Source organism: Neovison vison, chromosome 12, assembly GCF_020171115.1.
Source record: "Neovison vison isolate M4711 chromosome 12, ASM_NN_V1, whole genome shotgun sequence".
Lineage (NCBI taxonomy): Eukaryota > Metazoa > Chordata > Mammalia > Carnivora > Mustelidae > Neogale > Neogale vison.
The window spans coordinates 96,722,418-96,748,037 of NC_058102.1; the positions used below are offsets into that span (position 1 = coordinate 96,722,418).

Below are 25,620 nucleotides of genomic sequence, written 5' to 3' on the forward strand. Positions count from 1 at the left end.
TTTGTTTGTTTTAAAGATTTTGTTTATATATTAGAGCACAAGCAGGGAGAATGGGAGAGGGAGAAGCAGTCTCCCTGCTGGGCAGGAAGCCCGATGTGGGGCCTGATCCCAGGACCCTGGGATCATGACCTGAGCTGAAGGGAAAGGCTTAACGGCTGAGCCATCCAGGCGCCCCAAGGAGTGGGTCTTGTGCAAAGTGTTAATAGAGGACCTTAAGGTGATCATTAGGATTCTGGCTTTTACCCTTGAGATAGGAAACAAGTTGGAGGGATTTTGAATAGAGGAATGACATGTTCTGACTTTAATTTTTTTTTTTCCTGACTTAAATTTTTAAAAGTTCACTCTGGATACTTTGTGGAGAAAAAACTGTAATGAAGTGCAAGGGTTAAGAGTTACAGTAATCTGTATGAAAGACCAGAAGGAATTAGATTCTAGTTATACGGTAGTTTCCTCCACCCCATTCATGGGGGATATGTTCCAAGACCTCCCAGTGGTTGCCTCAAACCTAGGATACTGAATCCTTATGTATACTATATTTTTTCCTATAAATGCACACCTATAATAAAATTTAGTTTATAAATTAGAGACAGTAACAGATTAATAACAATAACATTGTCTCTTTCAAAATACCTGTTATACTGTACTCACCATTTTTATGATGATGTGAATGCCTATGTGATGAGATGAAGTGAGGTGAATGATACAGGTATTGTGACATAATGTTAGGCTATTATTAATCTTATGAATGAGCCAAAGGTGGGGGGTTAGCGACTCAAAACTGGTGGGGGCTGAGATTTCAGTGACCAAAGGCAATGGCAGGGCCAGTGGCCAGCAGTGATGGATGCTAACCACGCTACACTACCAGTTGTACCAATCTGTCAGCTCCCAAGTGTAAATCAGTAACCTACTCAGAAACCATCACTGTCCGTTTCTTTGTCAGGGAGTTTTTGTAAACCTTGGCTTTATGTAGGCACAATTGGGAAAGGAAAGAGAAGGGAAGAACAACTCCCTTAGAACATTGAGCTTTGAATTGCCTGAATATTTACGAGCAAGTGTTAACTTAAACCCAGGGTGGTGATGGGGAGGAATGGAGGCTTCTGAGAAAGATTAGGGGTAACGAGATAAAGAAGTTGTATTCTTTGTAAACAACAGCACCCTCTAAGCACATCACACAAATGATATACTTAAAATGTTAGATGATGTCCATTTGCTGGGGTTATGTAAGACTTCTCTTTTCTTCTGTACTTTTCAGAATTTTCAAACTATTCTATAGTAAACATAATACTTTTATAAAAAAGAAAACTTTTTTAAAAAGATTATGTTTGGGGCACCTGGGTGGCTCAGTCGTTTAAGCTCTGCCTTCGGCTGGGGTCATGATCCCAGGGTCCTGGGATCCCTGCTCAGCGGGGTGTCTGCTTCTCCCTCTCCCACTACCCCTGCTTGTGTTCCCTCTTTCAGTGTATCTGACAAATAAACAAAAAAGCTTTAAAAAAAAAAGATTGTATTTGAGTTAGTGAGAGCGACCGTTCAGGAGTGCGCATGCGCATGCTTGTGCATGCAGAGGGAGGAGCGGAAAGAGAGGGGGCGGGAGAAAATCTTACGCAGACACGATGCGTAGTGATGACCCTTACTTACATGGGGACTGATTCCACGATCCGAGACCATGACCTGAGCCCAGACCAAGAGTGGAGTGCTCAACTGACTGAGCCACTCAGGTACCCCAAACGAATGAAACTTTTTAAAGTGTAACTAAGATCAGAAGCCTGGTTCTCCAGGAAGCAGAAAGAAAATGAAGAAACATGGTACCAATGTAGAAAAGATCCAGGTTCTTTTTTTTTTTTTTTTTTTTTTTAAGATTTTATTTATTTGACAGAGAGAGATCACGAGTAGGCAGAGAGGCAGGCAGAGAGAGAGAGAGAGAGAGGAGGAAGCAGGCTCCCCGTCAAGCAGAGAGCCCGACTCGGGACTCGATCCCAGGACCCTGAGATCATGACCTGAGCCGAAGGTATCGGCTTAACCCACTGAGCCACCCAGGCACCCTTCTTTTTTTTTTTTTTTTAAAGATCCAGGTTCTTAAGAAATGGACCTTAGAGATCATTTAGAGTCTCCATTCTAGATTAATAATGTTCAGGATATGGTCTGAAGGCCAGTGCAGGGTCATGAGCTGTTAGTGGTTAGCAATAAGTTAAAAAAAAAAACTGAGTAAGCTTTTAGAAACTTTTATAGCAGTTTGGCATCACTGCTACATCCAGGTGTGTGATTATTTTCCAATAACTGGTTTTTACTGTTTTTTACAAACTTATCAGTCCACCTGGCTGGAATATTTTAAAAAGTTGGCAGCCCCATCAGTCTGCCTAATTAAAAATACATTGATCTGTGAAATTTGGAAACCTGTGAAGCAGCGATTCTGTTTAATCTTTTCTAATCTTTAAGCCAGTGTCTAACATTTATGAAGTGCTTACTAGCTGCCAAGCACTATTGTAAAAACCTTACAAATATTACTGATTTAATCATTCTAACAGCCCTAGGGACTAGGTACTGTTGCGTTATCCCTGTTTCATAGGCAGCTGAGGCACAGAAATGTTAAATTAGTCATCCAGGGTTTCATAGCTATAGGTGGTAAAGCTGAAATTTGAGCCCAGGTGACTTTAGAAGAGGCCATGCTATGCTTTTAATGAGTGATTTACTACCATGTTTCTCAGTAGAGGGTGCTGTTTGTTGAGTATTCTAGTTCTCCACACAGTATCCCTGCTTGCCTGACCAATTCATTGAATGCTCCACCTGCCCAGTCATTGTATTGGGGGAAAAAGCGCCCCTCTCCATTTTCAGATGCTCCCTTGGTTGAAAGCCTTCCAGAGATGCCTGGCATATTCCGTTAATTGTTAAGTTCTTTCTTTTATAGGGATCTGCTTTCTGACTTCTGGTTGATCTTAGATCTGTACTTCAAAGCCAGTGAAGTTGTCTTTCAGTGCCCATCTATTTGTGCACTGATCTGCATATAGGATTTCTGGAGCCGTCCCTTTTCTGCTTGTTTTCCTTGGATCAGCGTGTCATTATGCTTCTTAAAATAAGAATCAAATAAATAATCATTTAATGTAGATTCTGTTTTTTGGTTACCGTAACCTAGAATTACTTTGGTAGCAAATCATACTGTTAACCCTCTTTGTACTTGTAATCATCTAAAATCCTGAGGTCTTTATCCTTTGAGTTACTGTTGAGTCAGATCTTGCTCATCTGATTTTTGAACAATTTAAGTTTTGAATATAAATGTAATACTTCATAGGGATACCTAGTCCTTCCAAATTGAATCTTCTTTTTGGCTCATTGTTCTCAAAGGAGCTCCCCTTCTTGCCCTTCCTGCCCTTTAGTTCTATCAGTAATCTGTCAAGTCTTCCTTCCTCCTTCTGTTGTCTGCAAAATTGATAAGCGTAGCTGTTATATGTTTAGTCAAGTTACTGATTTAAAACTTCCACAGAACTTGATAGCATGCCATTAGATATTTCTCTCATTTTGAAACAGATCCTTTTTTTTTTTTTTTTTAAAGATTTTATTTATTTATCAGAGAGAGGGGAGGGGGTAGAGAGCGAGCACAGGCAGACAGAATGGCAGGCAGAGGCAGAGGGAGAAGCAGGCTCCCGGCTGAGCAAGGAGCCCGATGTGGGACTCGATCCCAGGACGCTGGGATCATGACCTGAGCCAAAGGCAGCTGCTTAACCAACTGAGCCACCCAGGCGTCCCGAAACAGATCCTTTAATTGATCCATTGTTGACGTTAAACTAGCTAATATATATGTCTACCTAATTCTTTAGTGGTAAGGCTTATATGCATGTAAATAGTAAATTGCAGTAAGGGATTTGGGATAATAGATAGTAAGAAGAATCTGCTTTTAGATAATTAGTTCTACTTAAAGATTCCATTTTTTTCTGTATAGAAAAAATGGGGGGGTGCAGACACCATCCCATCCCTAGAAATACCTAGGGATTTGTGATGATAAATAGTTGCATGAATAGGTAAGAATTCTATTAAAGTAGGACATTTATTCTTCATTATCTTTTAGAAAAGTCTTCTTGCATATTGAATATTATTAGAGAGATCCAACTTTGTGGATCTGGAGGGTTGGTGGGTTTAAGAGCGGTAGTTTGGGATTGAACTTTTTTTAAAACACCAGGTTCATTCTGTTAACTAAGGAAAAGCTTTATTCTTTTTTCTCAGCTTGCTGAACTTAAGCAGGAATGTCTTGCTCGTGGTTTGGAGACCAAGGGAATAAAACAAGATCTCATCAACAGGCTCCAGGCATATCTTGAAGAGCATGGTGAGTGTTTTGTAGAGGCAGAGTGATATGAGTGAAGGGTTTAATTTTTTTTGGCTCTGCCATATAGAAGATTTCTCCTCCTTTAGGTTGTTGGTAATATAAGCTCTTAACTCTATCAGAAAACTCTTGATCATCTGAAACAGTGATTATAAAGCAAAGAAATACATCCCTCCCTTTTTTTAAAGACATTAAATTTTTTTTAAGACATTAAATTTTATTTCAGCAAATTGTTTGAAAGGAAGTATGCTAAAACAAGTATCAATAGACTGAGAATTGGAGAATTTGGATTCTGATTCCTCTTATGCCAGAGATTTACTTGGTAACTTTGCATAGTCACTATTTACTTCACTAGGTGTCTGTTCTGATCTATGAAATGAGACAAATGTTGCCACCCTTAAAATTCATAAACGTAAGGAATCTCTGGTCCTAACTCTGACATTCTATAATTCCACCTTTTTAAAAACCAACAGAACCAGCTTTATTTAAGGCATATTATCATCCCAGATTGTACAAGGCCCCGTTCTAATTTTTGTTTCCTTTTTTACCCATTCCTTTTATCCCACCTCCTTTAGGCAGCTATTTTAATGTGTTTGATAGGTATTTTTTGTCTTTGTCCTTGTATAAACCTTGTGGTATTGTTTGGTGTACACTATTTTTTTATAATTGGCAGTGAGGCCATATTTGCTTCTCACTTGTTTTCTCTAAGTATTGTGTGTTTTTAGGATATATTTATATTCGTGTGGCCTGTGGCTGTGTAGTCATCTAGTTTATTTTTTTATTTTATTTCTTTTTAAAGATTTTATTTATTTGAGAGAGAGACAGTGAGAGAGAACATGAGCGAGGAGAAGGTCAGAGAGAGAAGCAGACTCCCCATGGAGCTGGGAGCCCGATGTGGGACTCGATCCCGGGACTCCAGGATCATGACCTGAGCCGAAGGCAGTTGTCCAACCAACTGAGCCACCCAGGCGCCCAGTCATCTAGTTTATTGATTCAAATTCCTGCATAGTGTTCTGTCATATATGGAATCCACCACATTTTACTTAATTCACCTGGCAACAAACACCTATATTGCCTCCTAGACTACTTCTTTCATCTTCCTTTATATTTCTGTGTGAGTGTCTTTCTGGGGTATATGCCCACGTGTGGGATTGCTAATTAATATCTGTTCATACATGTACTCTTGGTATGATAAAGCACTGCCAAATTGTGCTCCAAAATTGCTCTGTAAATCTACAGTACTCTCATCATCAGTGCATAGGGGTTCTTTTATCTCCTCCACATACCTAAACTTGACACTATCCTATCAAGTGAGTTAATTTTTGCTAATCTTTTGGTTCAATTTACATTCCTCTCATTATTACAAAGTTTGAACATTTCTTGTGCTTATGGTTCTTAGGGTTTTTTCTTCACCGTGGTTTCAGTGGAGTTCCCCTGAATGTAGACATTTTGTATTCCTAGTAACTGGTCCCTTTTGGTTTTAGAAATAAATACCTTCTTTGTCATTTCTTTTTCCATGGTGTCCTTAGTTTTGGAAAATCTGCAGTTTTTCATATGTTACTTTTGCTTCAGGGTTTTGTTTGTTTCTTGAAGAAATCCTTCCCTACCACTAAATCTTAAAGATATTCTCCTACATTACTTTTTATTAATGTTATAGTTTGACCTCATTACAGTTTTTTAGTCTAGCTGGAGTTCGATTTTGTATTAATGTTAGGTAGAGAATATAGTCTTATCATCTCCATGTGGAGCAGATTTTATAAGCGTCAGTTCTGGCTTCCATTATTGAATTTTATTTTGGGAAAGCAGAATGATAATTTTAGCTTAAGTACAGTGATCAAGATGGTTTTTTAGCAGGGCTTGACCTGAATATTTTAATATTCTTTAGCTGAAGAGGAGGCAAATGAAGAAGATGTACTGGGAGATGAAACAGAGGTGAGTTGGAGAGAGTAAGGTTAGTTGCTGGCCTGGCAACTTGCTGCTACCTTGGCCATATTGCTTAACATCAATCAGTAGAGGCCTTAAATGCTAACTTGTTAGGGGAGCATAGAGGGGGAATGAAGGTTTTGGAAAATTGGTTCATTTTTGAGTTCTCATATTCTTTTATCGATGGGTATTTACTGTTGATTTATATTAACCATTATTTCATTTGGTTTTAGGAAGAAGAACCAAAGCCCATAGAACTGCCTGTCAAAGAGGAAGAACCTCCCGAGAAAACTGTTGATGTGTAACTATCCCTTTTTTATGATCTGACTATAGGGCAGATAGTTCTGGGTTTTGGAGGGGTTCAGTCTTTCATGTTTACCTCTTACACATTCCATTGGCTTTTTTCATTTCTCATTAGATCATAAATTTTCAGAAGAGTCTACTTCATTTCAAATACATGATCCCAGGGAAGCAAGGTAGTTTGTCTCTGGGTAATATAATAGATAATTAGGATGGGAATCCCAGACTGAGTTTAGTTCTAGTCTTTGTTGTAGTACCATAATAGATGATTCTTTTTCTTTGTAGAGAATCGTCTAGATTCTCTGTATATGAGGAATTTTTGTAAGGGAGGAGGGTGCTGAGCAGAGGTGATGTCTCTTAGGTAACTCTGTATTCTTTCTTCCTTTTTGATTTACAGTGGAGGAAGGGAGGACAGAGTACTAGAGTAGAAAGTGGACCTTGATTTATTTAAACTGTCCCACAAGGTTGATCACAAACTAAAGGTTGATCATAAACATTACTTGGGGGGGGCTCTCAAATCCAGCACGTTAGTAACAGTTGAATCCTTGTTAAAATTTTTGTTCTCCTAGCTGTATTTATGCACATAAAAGACAGTATATGTGCTAATGAAAAGTCAAACACTACATAGAGGAGTATATAAATTAAAAATTATGTACCCCTTGTCTCCACCCCGTCTGACTTCCAAGAGGTTTTCAGTATATTCTTTTAGAATGTTACATGGGAAGTTTGTGTATATGTATATATACAGATACATAGACACACTAGGTGTATTGCAGGTTTCTTGATTTTTCTCAGATCTTTTTGTATCGTTATACAGTAATGTTTTTATTTAAATGTTAGTTATTTACACGGCAGGATTCTAAGTGTTTTACATGTATTCTCATTTAGTCCTCACATCAGCCACATGAAGTGGTGTAATTATCTTTGTAAGTGGTAGGTCTCTTTTTTTAGCTTGTTATTGTGGGAAATTGCAAGTATTTCCACAAGTTACGAGAAAAGTATAGTAGACCCACATATACCTATCACCCAGATTTAGTAGTTATCAGCTCAGAACCTTACGCTTTCTAGCAGCTAATAGTACTCCATTCTATGGATGAATAGTAATTTCACCAGTCTCTTGTTGATGAACATTGTAGTGCTGCATGTCCTCATGCAACTATTTTTATACTTCTGCAAGTATGTCCATATGATAAATTCCTTGCAGTGCAATCCCACATCATGACCTGAACTGAAATCAAATTAAGAGTTGGACACTTAACTGACTGAGCCACCTAGGCACATCTAATAATACTGCTTTTTAAAGCCAGGTAATTATCTTCCATTATAGGAGATTTATGGTTAGATATAATGCCTTAAGGAAATGCTTAGGAATACCTTTAAAGTAGCAATGTTTTGGGGACCTCTGGAGGAAAAAGGAAGATGAGGTGAATACAATAATAATTGGCTTGTGTGGATTAACAGTTAAGTTGGAAAAATTTTTTATTTTATTTTATTTATTTATTTGACAGAGATCACAAGTAGGCAGAGAGACAGGTGGAGAGAGCGGGGGAAACAGGCTCCCTGCCCAGCAGAGAGCCCGATGCGGGGCTCGATCCCAGGACCCTGAGATCATGACCTGAGCTGAAGGCAGAGGCTTAACCTGCTGAGCCACCCAGACGCCCCGAAGTTTGAAAATTTTGTAGAAGTTCATTATCCTTAGACTATGTAAAATGTGTGATTCTCTTATTTAGAGTGCTTAAATTTTATTAAAGAATTTCTAAACAAGGAAATTGAAAATGTGTATGCTGGGAGGGTGATTTTCTCTTTTTAGAGTGATAGTAGTGGTTAGACTACTATGTATGTTAAGAAAGGTTCTGGGTCCCGATAGTTTAGAGAATGTCTCATATGTGACTATGGGTAGGAGAGAAATTTCTCAGCGAAGAGAATAAATTTCCCATGAGTTCCAGAATGTGATTTGTATTTATTGCTTGAGCTTAATTGTACCTGAGGGAGCTGGAACACAGCAGAAAGAAGCATCCTTTCTGGGGTTCCCTTTCTGCCACGAGGTGTACTGCAGTGATTGTGCTTCAAGATGGGAATGTGAAGAAAGTCATTAGCTTGGGGGTTGGTGGAGAAGACTGTTGTCTTAATGGCACTGGACTTAAAGTAAAAACATCAAACTTCAGTGTCCCTTTCTATCTGAACAAGACAAACAGAGGCTTGGGGAAGTATGGATGACCCGCAAATGAGAATTCAGGAATTTCTTTAATAATATTCAGGGCTAATTTAGGTACTTTGAACATTCAAAAGGAGATGCCCTTCATCTTTGGCTTGAGGTTCTCCAAAAATATGCTACTATTTCTAGTTTGATTGCTCTCACTCCGCTACCCCTAACCAGGGTAGTTAAATATTGTAGGATATAGTTATGGTCAGCAGGGGGCAGCCATTGCTTATCTGTCAGTCCAGGGATCTCCAACAAAAGGATGGAGAGAGTAAGTTCCTGTTCCAGAATTGCTTCCTCTGAAAATGCCATTAAACCATTACTACCTTTCAGGGCATCAAATGGGAAAAGTGTCTGGGATATTGGAACAAAGGCTGCCCATGTCTCTAAATGAGGGACCTTAATGAGACTGGTTATGACCCACAGTTTTATGGGAGTTGTTTGGTGGATGGTTAATGCCCTTCCATTTATCCTGGGTACTTCTGAACTTTGTCTCCCGCCCCGATGGTCCCCCCTCTTTTGTTTTCTCTTAAACCTTTTGACTAGTAACTTAACCATGTTTTCCTAATTCAAACTCCCCTTAGCCTTTTTTCTTCCCACTCCCTCTGGCATTTTTATTTGTCTCAATTTGACTGTTCCAGCTGGAGCTACACTCCCCGTGGGAGAAATAAGGGATTTGTAAAAGAAGGAAACCAGAGCTTGTAGAGCACTCGTTAATTGTTGTGATGAAAATTGAGAGCTGCCATTTAAATGAGGGTTGGAGAAATAGTCATTAGTCCAGAAGTAAATTTAAGGTTCCTAAAAGTAAAAGAAGTGGTTTCCGGTGTCCTTTGAGTGTTTCCTTTTCAAACCAGTATATTTAACCAGACTTTCTCCTGATTACTTTTTTATAGTTTAGCAAAGTAGGTTAGTCTACTGTCTGAACTCTTACCAATAGATGGCAGCTCAAGAAACTGAAGTTCTAATGGGCTTCGTTTTTTTTTTTTTTTTTTTGGACTAAGGGGTAATGGAGAGATATGGGACAGAGGACATGATTCAGGTGAATTCTTACATATTCTAAAGTTGTGGATTAGAATATCAAGTTTTCTGATTTAAAAAAAAATTTCTTCTTTTCCAGGGCAGCAGAGAAGAAGGTGGTAAAAATTACATCTGAGATACCACAGACTGAAGTAAGTATTTTGCTCCCTAGAAGACCAGCAGTCTCTCTCTTTATCTTTCTATTTCTTACCTTTTGTTTTACCTGTATGATCACTAAAAAATTGACTCATAGGCAGAAAATCAGTATTGACAGATTTTGGTATTGATATATTTTTCTACCACCTTACTTGGGAAAATATCTGGGCCGGCATAGTCACCTTTGAAGTCCTAGTTTTTTTGTATATAGTCCTAAGGCCTTAGTGGTAACTCTCTTTAAGATGTTTACAAACTAGATTAGAGTTTGGGAGGATTATTCCTTAGAAGAGATGAAAAGTAATAAGGGAAGATGTCACTACTTCATTGCTGGTAAGACTGAAATTTCTCTGGATTCTGTGTCAATATCTCTGAAGGTCTCCAATTGAGATCTATGTGGGGTTTTTTTGTACCTTTTAAGTAGAGATGACATAGGACAATGCTGCCTCATTTCTAACTGAAAGAGTACCACTAATGTTGGAATCAAGCTGTTCCTTTGATCCCTTTTCAAAGGTCAACCAAACACAGCTTTTGTCTTCTTGGCCTCGTGCAGAATGTGGGTTTTATTTTATTCCTTTCCTTTTGTTTTTGAGGACATGAATGTAATAATAGTCTTTTGTGTTTGCATTCTGGAAAGGGCTGTTGAGTTAAGCCCTGGATAGATACAACCTGATAATCCTCTAGAATTGTCAGTATTCTCAGTTTAGACCTTATGAAATATACTCCTCATTTTCGAAAGCTACACACTTCTAAACAACTTTTCTCCTTAAAGAAGGAAACCACACAATAATTTTTCTCTTCCCCTTTTTTTTCTCTTTATCACCTAGAGAATGCAGAAGAGAGCTGAACGATTCAATGTACCTGTGAGCTTGGAGAGTAAGAAAGCTGCCCGGGCAGCAAGGTGAGTATCCTAGACTTTTGGATCTGAGACAGTGATAATATGAAGGCCCTAGGTTTTAAATACAATTGTTGATTTTAAGTAGAGTAGAGACCTTGCTGAAAAGAAACGCTTTTTTTGGCTCTGTTCAGAATTCTCCACTGATTTGGATGTAGAAGCTATAGATTGGGTCTCATCAAGCAGGATTTTTGTAATAGGTGAAAGTCAGGAACTGTTACTCCCGGTTTTGATAAGGTTTCCTTTTAGCTTATTCTCTGGTCTCTTGGTGAGAAAAAGAGTAAACTGAACCTCTTTCATGGGGTTGTTAGAATTAGCTAATGATTGCAAGTCTTGAGATCACAAGCAAGAAGTGCCATATGTACACTTGACACGGAGACAGACAAGCAAGAGTGTGAACAGCTTCCTAAAATTTAGCTTGTTTTTCTTCTACAGATTTGGGATTTCTTCAGTTCCATCAAAAGGTAAGAATACAGAGACTCTTCTAAAAAAAAAAAAATATATATATATATATATTTTTTTTTTTTTAACTTTTCTGTCACAACAGATTTCATTTTCTCCAAAACAGTCACCTTTTTGCTTTACATAAAACCATACTTAAGGCTTCCTTGGCACTTTAGAGAAGGTGCTGAAGTTATGAGAGAGTGGGAGGAAGTGTCGACATTTGTTTTCCTTTTCTTGGACATCTTTAGAGAAGTTTCTGGTACTTTGCCTGTTTATTCTGGTGTCTCAAGTCAGTGTGTAATTACTGCGTACCTGTCCCATGTTATACTGCCTTGTGTAAGTGGTGAAAGAGAAAAGAGAGTATCTTTTACCTCAACAATCTTAACTTCTAGGAATTTCCAAGGAAATCATGTTGGATGGCTTAAAGACCTAGTTAACCATAAGGATTGTCACAGCATTATTTTTTGTGATCAGTAAGTAGAAATAATGTAATACACAGTAGGGAATTTGTTAAATAAATGTCTACCATGGTATAGTAGACTCTGCAGTTTTTAAAATGATATTGAAGAGTATTTGTCAGAAAAATACTAAACAAACATAAATTATAAAATTAGCAGTATATTTCCCTTTTGGTAATAGAAGTGCATGTATTTATAGATAAATAGGTTTGGGTGACGGTTCTTGGGTGGCTCACTTGGTTGAGTGTCTGCCTTCAGCTCTGGTCATGATCTCAGTGTCCTGGGATTGAGCCCCATATTGGGCTCCCTGCTCAGCAGGGAGTCTTTCTCCTTCTCCTTCTGCCCAACCCAGCTCCCTTAGTCCCCCACTCATGCCCTCTCTCTCTCTCTCTCTCTCTCTCTCGCAGATTAAAAAAAAAAAAAAAACTTTAAAAAAAAAAAAGGGAATTTTCTTAAAACAAAAACCAACAACAAAAACAGGTTTGGGGGGTACCTGACTGGCTCAGTTGGTCGAGCATAGCAATTCTTGATCTCAGGGTTGTGAGTTTGAGCCCCATGTGTGGTGTGAAGTTTACTTAAAAATAAACATTTTTTAAAAATGGGGGGCACCTGTTGGTTCAGTTGGTTAAGCAACTGCCTTCAGCTCAGGTCATGATCCCAGGGTCCTGGGATCAAGTCCTGCATTGGGCTCCCTGCTCACTGGGGAGCCTGCTTCTCCCTCTCCCTCTGCCATATCCCCTGCTTATGTGCACCTCCTTTCACTCTGTCAAATAAATAAATAAAATCTTTAAAAAAAAATGGTTGGAGGGAATATGTGCTAAATCCTTAATACTCATTGTCTCTAGTTGGAATTTTGAGTGCTGCTTTCTGCTTCTCTGTTTTTTAAATTTCTGCAATGAGTATCTTGTAATAAATTAGGAAGAAAGTTACATTTATCTATTTATTTATTTATTTGAAAGTTACTATTAAAAAGAACATAGTCCAGTTTTAGAGACTTAAATTTTAAAAGTAATTTCTTAATCGAATTTAGTTTTCTTAGTGATCTGTCCATTTGAAGTGTATTAAGATGTCCTCTAAAAATGTAGCATTTTGCTCTGCTTTTGAAAAGACTAGCAAGGGGCGTCTGGGTGGCTCAGTGGATTAAAGCCTCTGCCTTCGGCTCAGGTCATGATCCCAGGGTCCTGGGATTGAGCCCCTCATCGGGCTCTTTGCTCTGCGGGGAGCCTGCTTCCTCCTCTCTCTCTGCCTGCCTCTCTGCCTACTTGTGATCTCTGTCAAATAAATAAATAAAATCTTTTAAAATAAAATAAAATAAAATAAAATAAAATAAATAAAAATAATAAAAGACTAGCAAGGGGTGCCTGGGTGTCTCAGTGGGCTAAAGCCTCTGCGTTCAGCTCAGGTCATGATCCCAGGGTCCTGGGATCCATCCCCACATTGGGCTCTCTGCTCAGCAGGGGGCCTGCTTCCTCCTCTCCGCCTGCCTTTCTGCCTACTTGTGATCTCAGTCTCTTAAATAAATCAAATATTTAAAAAATAAATAAATAAAAGACTAGCAAAATTCTGGCCACTATCACTACATGTTTTACTTTATTTTTTTTCCCAAAGATTTTATTTATTTGAGAGAGAAGCGCAAGCTGGAGGGAAGGGCAGAGGTAGAGAAAGAAGCAGATTCCTCGCCAAGTGCAGAGGCCAGTGTGGGTCTCGATCCCAAGATCCTGAAATCATGACCTGAACTGAAGGCAGGTGCTTAACTGACTGAGACATCCAAGTGCCCTCACTACATATTTTAGAAACAAGATATTTTCCGGCTTTTAGTTATATCAGATATCAAGAAAGATGCAGTAGGATTGGTGGTAGTTCAGCAAAAATTATTAAAGACCTTAGGTGGTGCTGTTTGAGGAAAGACAAAAGTTAAAATTAATAGTCTAAAAAGGAAACCTTGGGGCACCTTGGTGGCTCAGTGGGTTAAAGCCTATGCCTTCAGCTTAGGTCATGAGCCCCTGCATTGGGCTCTCTCAGCAGGGAGCCTGCTTCCCCAGCTCTCTGCCTGCCTGTCTGCCTACTTGTGATCTCTACCTGTCAAATAAGTAAATACAATCTTGAAAAAAAAAAATAAAAAGGAAACCTGATCAATAAAATAACGTATTGATAACATTTACAGTATCATTCATGTAATTCTAACATCTTTAACCTATAGAGTATCTCTTAAAAGAATAGAGTTTGGCAACATTTGAAAGGAAATGCTTTTTATGAGTAAGAACGTAAAAACATCTAACAGTTCCTAGTACATGGGTTGTGGCAAAAGTTGAATCTGTACCTGAATGTTTATAATGGAGAGTTAGGGAACCAATTATACAAGATTGTGATGATTTAAAATTCTGAAAAAAAAAATTTTTTTTTTTCCTTAAAGATTTTATTTATTTGAGGGATGCCTGCATGGCTCAGTTGTTGGGTGTCTTCTTTTGGCTCAGGTTACGATCCTGGGGTCCTGGGATTGAGTTCCTCATCGGGCTCCTTCCTCAGTGGGGAGCCTGCTTCTCCCTGTGCCTGCTCTGCCTGCCACTCCCCCTGCTTTTATGCACACACTCTCTCTCTGACAAATCTTTTTTAAAAATTATATACTTATAATTCAGTGGTTTTTAAAAAATACATTTACAGGGTTCTGCAGCTATCATCTCAGTCTAATTTTAAAGCATATTCATCACCCCAAAAAGAAACCCTGTACTGATAAGCAGTTGTTTCTCTCTCCACCCCCACCCAAGCAAACACTTATTTTTTTCTATGCATATTAATTTGCTTTCATATAAATGGAATTATACAATTCATAGTTTTTTGTACTGGCTTCTTAGCACTAACATATTCAGGGTTTGTTCGTGTTGTGTGATACATTAGTACTTAATTTATTTTTATTTTTATTTTTTATTTTTTAAAGATTTTATTTATTTATTTGACAGACAGAGATTACAAGTAGGCAGAGGAGATAGGCAGAGAGAGAGGAGGAAGCAGGCTCCCCGTCGAGCAGAGAGCCCGATGTGGGGCTCTATCCCAGGACCCTGGGGACCATGATCTGAGCCGAAGGCAGAGGCTTTAACCCACTGAGCCACCCAGGCGCCCCCTTAATTTCTTTTTAATGTTGGATAATATTTCATTGTTTGGGTATACCACATTTTACCTATCCATTCATTAGCTGATGGACATTTAGGTTGTTTTCACTTTTTGGCTGCTATAGATAATGCTGCTATGAACATTCATATACAAGTTTTGGTATGGATGTATGTTTTCATTTCTCTTGTGTGTATACCTATGAGTGGGATTACTGGGTCACATGGTAAACTCTGTTTAACTTTTTGAGAAACTGCCAAATTGCATTCCAGAGTGGCTGTACATTTTGTGTTCCCATCAGCAGTGAATGCAGACATGATCTCTAGATGGAATGTTGTTTTTGTTTTTTTTTTTTTAAAGATTTTATTTATTTATTTGACAGAGATCACAAGTAGGCAGAGAGGCAGGCAGAGAGAGAGGAGGAAGCAGGCTCCCTGCTGAGCAGAGAGCCCGATGCGGGACTCGATCCCAGGACCCTGAGATCATGACCTGAGCCGAAGGCAGCGGCTTAACCCACTGAGCCACCCAGGCGCCCTCTAGATGGAATGTTTGCTTTTTTTTCCCCCTTTTAAGATAAAGGATAATTGTCCTTTATGCTTTTTCTGTACTAATTTGATTTGAAGACTGTTAGCTCCCTTTATGATTTTTAAAAATGTTAAGTAAAACTTGTATTTTCTTCTTTAGGTCTGTCATCTGATGCCAAGCCCATGGTAAGAAATCTTTTTTTATACCTTGAGGGACAAATCTTAACTCTGGTTTTAAAGTTGGAGATAGCTCCCCAGATCAGAGGAATTTCTGAGATCATAAGAGTTTGGTGACTATTTTCAATACAGTGTTTTATGTCCTGAATAAAATGGATTGTTTGAGTACTAAGAGGTTAGGAAAATTGCTATATCTTTCAAGTCACTGTAGACATCTTCCTTCCTGTCATTCCTCTTGAGAAAATGAGTAGATTTTGTTAGCTAGAGGACAGTTCATATAATTCTTTGTTTTATGGTACTGTAGTTTTAGGCCTTGTCTAATAGCTCTGAAAAATGTCGAATTCTTAGTTACCACAAACAGATCTCTGGAAGCTGCTTATGAGTTCTGACTTTATGAAATCCTGCTCTTGAGTTTATAGTGCAGTATGGGAAATGAAGCTGAAATGTAGGAGTAGCAGAAAATTGAGTTGGGTTCTAGTGGTAGATTTGTCTTCTGAAGAAAGGAGAGCTGTGTATAGAGTTAAGAGCTACTGAAGAGGCTATGTATAGGATTTAATGATTTTGAACTGTGAATAATGGACTTGTTTGGAGGTGATTATTCAGATATTTGCTTTTTTAAGCAGTGTTTGACCTGCTTTTATCTTAAACCTCTTTAGACTCTTGCCACCTTTGATGAACAAAGGAGGCTGAGTTGAATGTTTTATTGCATTCCAGAAGAGGTCTTTTAATAATTAGTGGCATGGATGGGTGCTGCTTAGTGTCCTGATTTGCCATATAGGGTATCTTTGATATTGTAGGCTTATTTGAACTCTTAGCTTTGGTTTATAATTTCTGCCTTTTGTATCTTCTATTTTGATTTTTTAGAATATGGGTTTTTCCCCCTGTGTTTTTATAGGTTAACCTGGATAAACTAAAGGAAAGAGCTCAAAGATTTGGTTTGAATGTCTCTTCAATCTCCAGAAAGGTAAAGTACTGTTTTTGCCACCTTAGAGCAGCTGGGAGATTACATAGCCTGGAAATGACTGTCCTGAGACTATAGCTAGCTATTCATATTCAGCACTTCATTTCATGAAATCTTTAGACTGTCACCTCCACTCACTCACTGTTGATTATGTTATAGGAATTATTTCATAAAGGAAATAGGTTTTGTTTTTTTTTCTTGCAGGTTTTTTTCCATAGCTTCCTCCCAAGCTGTTAGAACATGGTCTATATTTCTCTTGGTTAAGATGTTGTAGTCATTGATGGTAAAAACTTACTACATCTACTTTAACTTCTGATATAGTCTTTTTTTCCCCCCCCCAAAGATTTTATTTATTTACTTGAGAGAGAGTGGGTGAGGGAGTGAGCATGAGCAGGGGGAGGAGCAGAGGAAGAGGGAGAAGCATACTGCCTGCCAATTAGGAAGCCCAATGCAGGGCTCTGTCCCAGGACCCTGGGATCATGACCCAAGCTGAAGGCAGTTGCTCAGCTGACTGAGCCACCCAGGCGCCCCTCTAATATAGTCTTAATGGAAACAGGAGATGAAAATCCTGTCATTGGGTCAAAGGTACCTAGAAACAAGGTTCCCTAGAACAAAAATAAAGTTACTTCATTCTTTCTGCCCCTCTGCTAACTGACATTATTGAGTTTATTAAGCCAGTGACTTTGTTGACGCAGTGCTGCATGGAGTGATCAATTTTATAGGGCATTGTTGTGTTTGGAGTTTTGCCAGGCACGTTCTTTTGGAGAAGATGGTGAGGATTCTCCTTTGCTTTGAGCAGGTAGTCTCTTAATCTGTGTTCTGTGAGAATGAAAGCACGTTTTTTGGTTGTGGAAGTGGGGGCAGGGTTAAGGGAAGACTCTTTCAAACCAGAGGAACTATCAAAAGAAAAAAAAGTCATTGGGGCACTTGGCTGGCTCAGTTGGAAGCAGATATGACTCCTGATCTTGGGGTTGTGAGTTTGAGCCCCGTGTTGGTTGTAAAGGTTATGTAAGTAAATAAACAGACTTTTTGAAGGGTCATTATTTCCCACTGAGTATGGAAACATTTAGCTCTCTGGAAGTCCATTGGGAAACACTATCCTCTGACAGTGGCTGTTAAAATTTTTGCTCAGGAGAAAAACTGAGCACTAAAAAGTACAAACATGTATGCCCCAATGGGACTTTCTAACCTTATACAGAGCTTCTACATTTTCCTTCCATTTAGGTTACATTTTTTATGTTTACCATTAGGTCTTTGTGCCCAGCTCAATGCTGAGACCATAGGTGTTCAGTAGGAATATTTCCTAGTTTATGTGGAATCTTTAAAAATTCAGGAGTTCGGAGTAGACAGAGTATGTATTTCTTAAGCTACATGAGTTCGGAGTAGACAGAGTATGTATTTCTTAAGCTACATGCAGCTTAATTGGGAAGACTAGACTATAAACCAAGTCATTTGTGTTTTGTTTGATTGGATTGCCAAGGGAAAGGGTGCTTGGATCTGTGGCCCCAGTTCTCGTCTGTCCTCCTTTGGTATATGAAGACTATGTATCTGAGAATCTCAGCAGTAACTTTCTGTAGAGAACTGTATGTGCTCCATCAAAATTAACACAATTGAGTATCATATCTCCAACTATGTAGCTCATATGGACACTTCACCAAGACAGATTTGCCCCTCACATTATACTGCCCACCTGACTTACTTTTATAGTATTTCATTACAGGGATATTCAGTGCCTTTTCACTGCACTTCCTTAGAATCTTTCTCCATATTTGACTTCCTTTCATTTTTAGTCCATAGGAAGCTAAGTGAAGCATGAAGAGATATATTTATTAGCTTTGTGACTTTGAGCACATTACTAAACTTCTTTGGTTCTCATTTGTAAAACTGGGAGTAATACCTAACACTGTTTGTGAAGAGTAAGTAATTGTGTATATGAAATTATCTAACATTTTAACACTTTTACCTTTAATAAATGTTCACTTTCTTCTTAGTTCAGTTATGTTGGCCACCTAACTTTATGAGGTCAGTTAGCTTCTGTGTTTAATTGAGTCAATTTAATTGAGTCAACTAACTTCATTGTTTTAGCTGATCATTGATAAGATTTCATTTCCCATTTTAAGTCTTGAAGCGTTAGGGTGCCTGGCTGGCTTAGGTGGTAGAGTGTGTGATTCCTGATCTTGGGGTTGTAAGTTCCAGCCACATGCTAGGTGTAAAGATTACTAAACAAAATTCATAAACTTAAGGAAAATAAATCCCTGAAGGGTTCTAATCTGATAATGTAATTGGTAAAATTCTGGCTATATGAGTTGTGTTTTCAGATGGCATTCATTGCCATACATATGTTCTGGAGTAGTGCTTCTCAAATTCTGTAGCAGAAGACAAGTTTGTTCTTTTAATTTTAAGATTTTATTTATTTGTCAGAGAGAGAGTGAGCACAACCAGGGGGAGCAGCAGGCAGAGGGAGAAGTAGGCTCCCTGCTGAGCGAAGTGCCCAGTGGCAGGACCCAATTCCAGGACACTGGGATCATGACCTGAACTTAAGGCAGATGCTTAACCAACTGACATTTAACCCGTCGTCCCAAGATTAGTTTTTTGAATTTTTAACTTATTAGGGTTCCTGGCTGGCTCAGTTGGAAGAGCATGAGACTCTTGATCTCAGGGTTATGAGTGAGTGCAAGCCACACATTGGGCAGAGAGGTTTTTTTTTTTTTTTTTTCCTAATTCAATGCAGAGTGGTACTTTTGTAAAATACAATAAAAGTGCCACAGTGGTGTTAAATTACTCTGGAAGTTTCCAAGCACTTGAAGTTTATGGAGTTACTGCAAACTGTAAAACACTTTGGGGATCAGCATGAGGAGGCAGATCACATTTTGAGTAACACTGTACTGGTGTAGTATGATTTCTTCCAGGGACCACTTTGCTTAGAGACTTGAAACTTTGAGATACACTGAGTATAGACTCCATGTGTACTCATCATAAATCCTGATTTTCAGAATCATCCTGATTTCAACAGTTTGTTCTACTTTGCCCCATAAACCATTAAAATGTCCCAGAAATGCTGATGTTTTGCTGTCTGCCACTGTCCAGTAGAATTTTATGTGATGTTAGAAATATCCTACAGAATATTGTTCCATTGAATAAGTCTGTGTTATCTAATACAGTAGTCATTAGCCACATGTTGTTATTGATTACTTGAAATGTAGCTAGTGTGAACTGAATTTTTTAATTAAATTTAAATAGCTGCATGTATATTGGGCAATTCAAGCCTAGCTTGTATCTCTCATACAGTTTTCACGCTTGAAGTAGCATAGAAATCCTTGATCAGACCACATATTTGGACAACTGTTTCTGTAGACCAGAATTTTTTTAGTGCCTGTAGAACATAAGCAATTTCAGAGTGAATATAGAAGGAGAGAAATTGGAGGAAAGGGAGTAGTAAAAGATAAGAAAAGGAAGTGTTCTTTTTTAATTTTTTTTTCATTTTATTTATTTATTTATTTTTTAAAGATTTTATTTATTTATTTGACAGAGAGAGATCACAAGTAGGCAGAGAGGCAGGCAGAGAGAGAGAGGAGGAAGCAGGCTCCCTGCTGACCAGAGAGCCCGATGCGGGACTCGATCCCAGGATGCGAGATCATGACCTGAGCCGAAGGCAGCGGCTTAACCCACTGAGCCACCCAGGTGCCCCTATTTATTTTTTTTTTTAAATGATTTTTATTTGTTTGACAGAGATCACAAGGAGGCAGAGAAGCAGGTAGAGAGAGGAGGAAGCAGGCTCCTTGATGAGCAGAGAGCCCGATGCGGGGCTTGATCCCAAGACCCTGGGATCATGAACTGAGCCAAAGGCAGAGGCTTTAACCCACTGAACCACCCAGGTGCCCCAGTGTTCTTTTTTTAAAGTAACTTTTTCCCCAAAAGTTAGTTATTCTAGATCCAAATCCTGAAATTGCAGCTGGCTACATTCTCAGTGAAAGTTCTTTAGTTCAAAATCTAGTGTTTAACTGTTCTCTCTCACCAGAGATGATTTGCTACCTAGTATTTTGTTGGTCAAGGTTAGTGGTATGATTAAGTTTGTATTTATGGAACAACTAGGTTAATATAATGTGCCCACCTCGTCCTGGGTTCCAGTATAGACTCTTCTAATATAATTTGGTCACCGTCTTTTTTTTTTTTTTTTAAAGATTTTATTTATTTATTTGACAGAGAGAGATCACAAGTAGGCAGAGAGGCAGGCAGAGAGAGAGGAGGAAGCAGGCTCCCTGCTGAGCAGAGAGCCTGATGCGGGACTCGATCCCAGGACCCTGAGATCATGACCTGAGCCACCCAGGCGCCCTCGGTCACCGTCTTTAAGTTTTACAGTTCTCTAGGCACAGATCTCTTTCAGTTAGATAAGATGCAAATGGTGGAGATTAGCAGGTAGGGTAGAGATTTCTCTTCATCCTAGTATCCCAAAAAGGGCAACAAGAAATCGCACCTTCTGTCGTGTCTGTTGCATGATTTTGCTTGATTTCCTCTGCAGACCAGTGTGCATGATAAAGAGAAAGTGTGTGAGAGGAAGTGAGCCATGGATCAGTAGTGTTCATGACTGATTGATTTGTGTGTGTGTGTGTGTGTGTGTGAGATAGTCTGGTCATTTTTTCTTTATATTTTGGATTTATGTTTTGAGCATTTTGCAAATTTGAGGTTACTAAATCACTGCTCTTCTTCCTAGGCTGACTTTTGCATGACTGCCCATTTCAGTGTTCAGTATACTATACATGTTAGGCAGTACACAGAAACTTAAAGAATTATCTGCGCACCCCCCCATCTCAGTCATCTTCCTCCTTTTCCCCTGCCCAAGAAAGGCCTGTCCGTTCATGTTTCCAACTCAAGTCTCAGTGAATAGAATCCTGTTGGTTTAGGATAATGGGAAGTGACAGGGCAAAGAATGGCACTGGCATTTATAGACATTTTTTACACAAGAGGCTGTAAATTGTCCCCTCCAACTCTTTGGACTATTTGAGGATAGAATGGCATGCCTTTTCTCATATAAGCCTCATGGTGACTATGGGCTGAGAAACCTCCCACCCCCTCAAACAAAACAAAACCCAGATAAATAATCTCTGCCTGGTTGGTTCTGATTGATCACCAGTTAGGTTTTCAGTCTTGTGCTTGACTGGTTGTTTTTATTGTTTTGGGTTTTTTTTTGTTTTTCCTTCTCTCTGTCAGTTTTTCCATGCCTCCCAAGAGACGTAGTGTTTGGGTTAGTCCTATTGGTGAAGGACAGGGCTTGGCTTGGAACATAAACTCATCTTTGAAAGGAGTGAGGGATGGATGGAGGGAATAGATGGGAAGCCAGCTCAGTTAGTAGATGATGGTCATAGGACATTAGTTTTATAAAAACTAAATCTGGGTTTAGAGTTAGGGTGTAAACTGATAATAGCAAATTTGGATTGTTTTGTTTTCATCATCCATACCCCCACCCCCTGCCCGCCAAATTGGCATATTTGGGAAAGTGAAACTTGATACTTCAGGAAGTTATAGGACATCCAGCTAAGTAAGTATTACAAACAAAACAAAACCCAAGCCCAGGCACTAAGTAGAAAATGGAAAGGTGGTTTATACTCTTTTACCCCCGCCCCGAGAATATGAGGGGCATGTGTTACTGCTTCTTGGTTCTTGATTAGTAGTAGAAAATACAGGCATCTTTTATCCCTATTGACGTTAGTACATCTTCCCCACTTCTCTGCTGCAGTATTATTGTGTTTCCCTATTTGTAGCTCATGTTAAGATAACTATCCTAGTGAGTTATCATAAGGCCTATAAACAATAAAAGCTGCTTTTCCTGTGTTGTGATTTTACCAGTTTTCTTCCTAATGATTGTGGTCTGTGTTATACAGACCTATAAACCTATAAAAAGGTTAAAAAGTTAAATATCTCTTCATTGATCATTATTTTGTTGTTGAGGCTGGTAGCTAGAAGATTGTTGGGTGGCTGCAATGATTAGTTTCAGGAACCTTTCGTATAATTATAGATTTTTGCTCACCATTGCTTGGGGATGAACCACTTAAGAATGAGAGAGATATTGGACTTTCCTTCAATTTGAGGATCTTGTCAGTGCAGTCTGTTGAGATATCAAAGAAGCTGTGACAGAGTCACTTCCAAGCATAGGAGAGCACCAGTGTCTCCTAGCATACAGATTTCGCTGTGGCTAACTGATTTTGAGCTGGTGTCCAGTCACTCTTCTGGAATACATATTTGATTTTATCTAAATTCCCTTCCACCATCTGAAATAAATGAAATGTTTGTTCTTCCTTTTCAGCAGTGGGTTTTGGTATAGAGGGATGTGGAAAGAAGGATGTTCACTCTATGGATTTAGAAGTTGGTCACCAGCTTTCTCAGAGGGTTTATAATTATTAAGAGTTTAGGTATGTGTATATAAACCTTTTCCAAAGGAAGAACTGTGGGGCAGTCATGCATAGGACATGGCCAACATAGTACCGTAAGACCCTGAAGAACCATAAACCATGGTGAGGAGTTTGGCAGAATTTTTTTTACAGGGGTAGTGGTAGAAGATTTAGATCACAAGATAAATTGGAGTAGTAGTCTGCTAAGTGGTTTTGGGTTCTTTTCCATCCAAAATACACTCAAGTAGCAGTACCTAGGCTAAGCACACCACTTAAGTCTCTATTCCCCCCCCCAAAAAAAAAGTCTCTATTCCCCTTTCTTATGCCCCATGAGACCAAGAGAAATGCACATAATAGGATTGTAGATGGGAAAAACTTTCATGTAGATCTTAGACATTTCATTGAGCAAGAGTTTTGGGGGAATATCCCCGCCCCTCATCCTAGATTGTTGTTTTTTCTAAAAATGCTTCTTCCATTTGAAGAATACATTCTCTTAACTTATATTAACCAATAAGAAAAGACAGAATGGGAGAGAGAGAGAGAAAGTGTGTGTGTGTGTGTGTGTGTGTGTGTATAGTAGATAGCAGTTGAGACTGTCAAGATGAATTTCAGGAAGAGCTAAGATCCAAACCCATGTAGGTTTCAGCATTTCTTGCAGCATTTTGGGGCTCAACTAAAATTTAACCAGTCCTTTATATCTTCTTCTAGTTAATAATGATTTGAAAATTAATATTTGGTCTTTTTTTCTGCCTTCTCTCCTCTAAGATAAAAACTGCTGTTTCTCTACCCGCCTTTTGGAACAAACCTTGAGGGAGTGGTGAAGGAGCTGTTTAAAGAGGAAACAATAGGGAAAACTCTCTGACCTCAGTTTATCCCCTCATCTGGTTCTTCATTTGTCCCTGCTGAGGAACAGAACTTGTCTTTTGTCTGTAACACAAATACATCTTCACCTCCCTCCCTTCCCACTCCCCCCCCAACACCCGCTCTTCTCACTCTCTTCTATTATAGTTCCAATCAATGATGTCATTATGTGTGCCATTCAACTGCTGTTGAGCCACTTGGCTATAGGAATTTGGAAGAGCAAAGAGGCAGAATGGAATTTTTCTCTGTCCTGCCTAGGGCTCTTGAAAATGTATTCTAATTTTAACTTGAGAAATAGGAGTCAGGTTTTTCTTTGCTTAATTTCTTCTACCCTCCCACTCTCTGTTCTAACCCTTAAACACAGTTTTTACTAGCTCTGTATGAGGGAAAAAAAGGGTAAAAAATGTTAGGAATATAAATTGAACACCTTAAGAGGAAAAGCTTTAAAGATTTGTGCAAGCAAGATGAAAATTTTGATGCTTTGTCAGGATTTATACTGTTTTGCCCTGTTTATTATAAGTTGGGCCTTTGAGAGGTTTCTGGTAGAGGATTATACTTCCCTAGGATGTATGGTTGAAAACACTAAAGATCTTGGACCTTTTCATTTTATTTTTTTTACATGATTTTATACACCGAGTTTGAATCCAAAGAACTAGAAGAGGTAGGAAAGCTTGTAGTAAGAGAAAAACGCACTCTTTTCTGTCTCTCCTGTTCAAAATCCCACCCCCACTTAGGTCTTTGCATTCCTTCTTCTAACATGTCAGAACTGATGACTTTGATAAAAAACAAGTTTTAGGCCTTTTTTGTGGTCCCCTTGTAATCTTCTCCCCAAGAGTAAATACAGCCTGGAAAAGAAGGGCAATGAGTCTGTTGCACTTTTAAATACATTTAGTTGCTTTTGCCAGCCAAGTTCTTGAGATGGGATCATTCTGAATGTCAGTTTTTAAAATTAAAAAAAAAAGTTCCACTCATGGTACATAAGATAAATAATTTTTTTAATTTATTTGTAAATATGTCTGTATATCTAGTTGTATGTCTAATCTGGGGGTTACCAGTACCTGTGTCTAATTTGGGGATGACCCAATAACTGGCCTGGCTTTTCTAATTATAGCAATATCTAGTATCTCTTTCTGATTGCTCTCAGATACTCTCCCTGCCTTTGGTGAAATGTGAGCCCACTTTCTGAATCCAAGTCTGTCCATTCTTCAGAATCTGTATGAGAGAAAAGAGAATGGAGTGGTTTTTTTGATTGTTTGTTTTTGTTTGTTTGTGTGTGTGTGTGTGTTTTTGGTGTGTGTATTGCTAGTTTTTGGGTGGGACAGGTAAGAAGTTTTGGTATTCAAAGGTTCTTTGTGATGTGAGAGCTGTAGCAGTATAAGGATGTTTAGGATGTATTTTAATACTTGAGAGGCTAACATTTAGCTAATAGTGTTCTTGGGGCTGACATTGATAAGAAGAAGTGACATTTTATTTTTGAAAATATATATAGGTTCATGTGGCTTGTGGGTGGTTCAGCCAGTTGAGTGTTCTACCTTTGGCTCAGGTCGTGATCCCAGGACAGGATTGAGCTCCGCATTGGGCTCGCACTCGCTCTCTCTCTCTCTTCCTCAGATAAATAAATAAAAATCTTAAAAAAAAAAAAAAAAAAATATATATATATATATATATATATATAGGTTCAATTCAAGTAAAGTTTTTTCAAGTAAAATTTAATAATTACATGGCAGTTCGTTTTCTCATATAGTCATTTTTTTTTAAAACACATTCTTTTTTTCCTTTAAGATTTTATTTATTTGACAGACAGAGATCACAAGTAGGCAGAGAGGCAGACAGAGAGAGAAAGGGAAGCAGGCTCCCTGCTGAGCAGACAAACCGATGTGGGGGGGGGGGGAGTTGGATCCCAGGAC

General features: G+C 38.7%; 1 protein-coding gene across 1 annotated transcript in view; it reads left to right on the forward strand.

Moving 5' to 3' along the window:
* Positions 1–25,620, forward strand: part of LOC122891676 (SAP domain containing ribonucleoprotein) — a 45,110-nt gene that overhangs the window by 4,432 nt on the left and 15,058 nt on the right. Inside the window, exons 2-9 of the mRNA XM_044227524.1 lie at positions 4,213–4,312; positions 6,195–6,241; positions 6,466–6,533; positions 9,850–9,901; positions 10,730–10,803; positions 11,233–11,261; positions 15,489–15,514; positions 16,401–16,469. Of these exons, the coding sequence (XP_044083459.1) occupies positions 4,213–4,312; positions 6,195–6,241; positions 6,466–6,533; positions 9,850–9,901; positions 10,730–10,803; positions 11,233–11,261; positions 15,489–15,514; positions 16,401–16,469 (465 nt within the window). The remainder of the gene's footprint in view (positions 1–4,212; positions 4,313–6,194; positions 6,242–6,465; positions 6,534–9,849; positions 9,902–10,729; positions 10,804–11,232; positions 11,262–15,488; positions 15,515–16,400; positions 16,470–25,620) is intronic.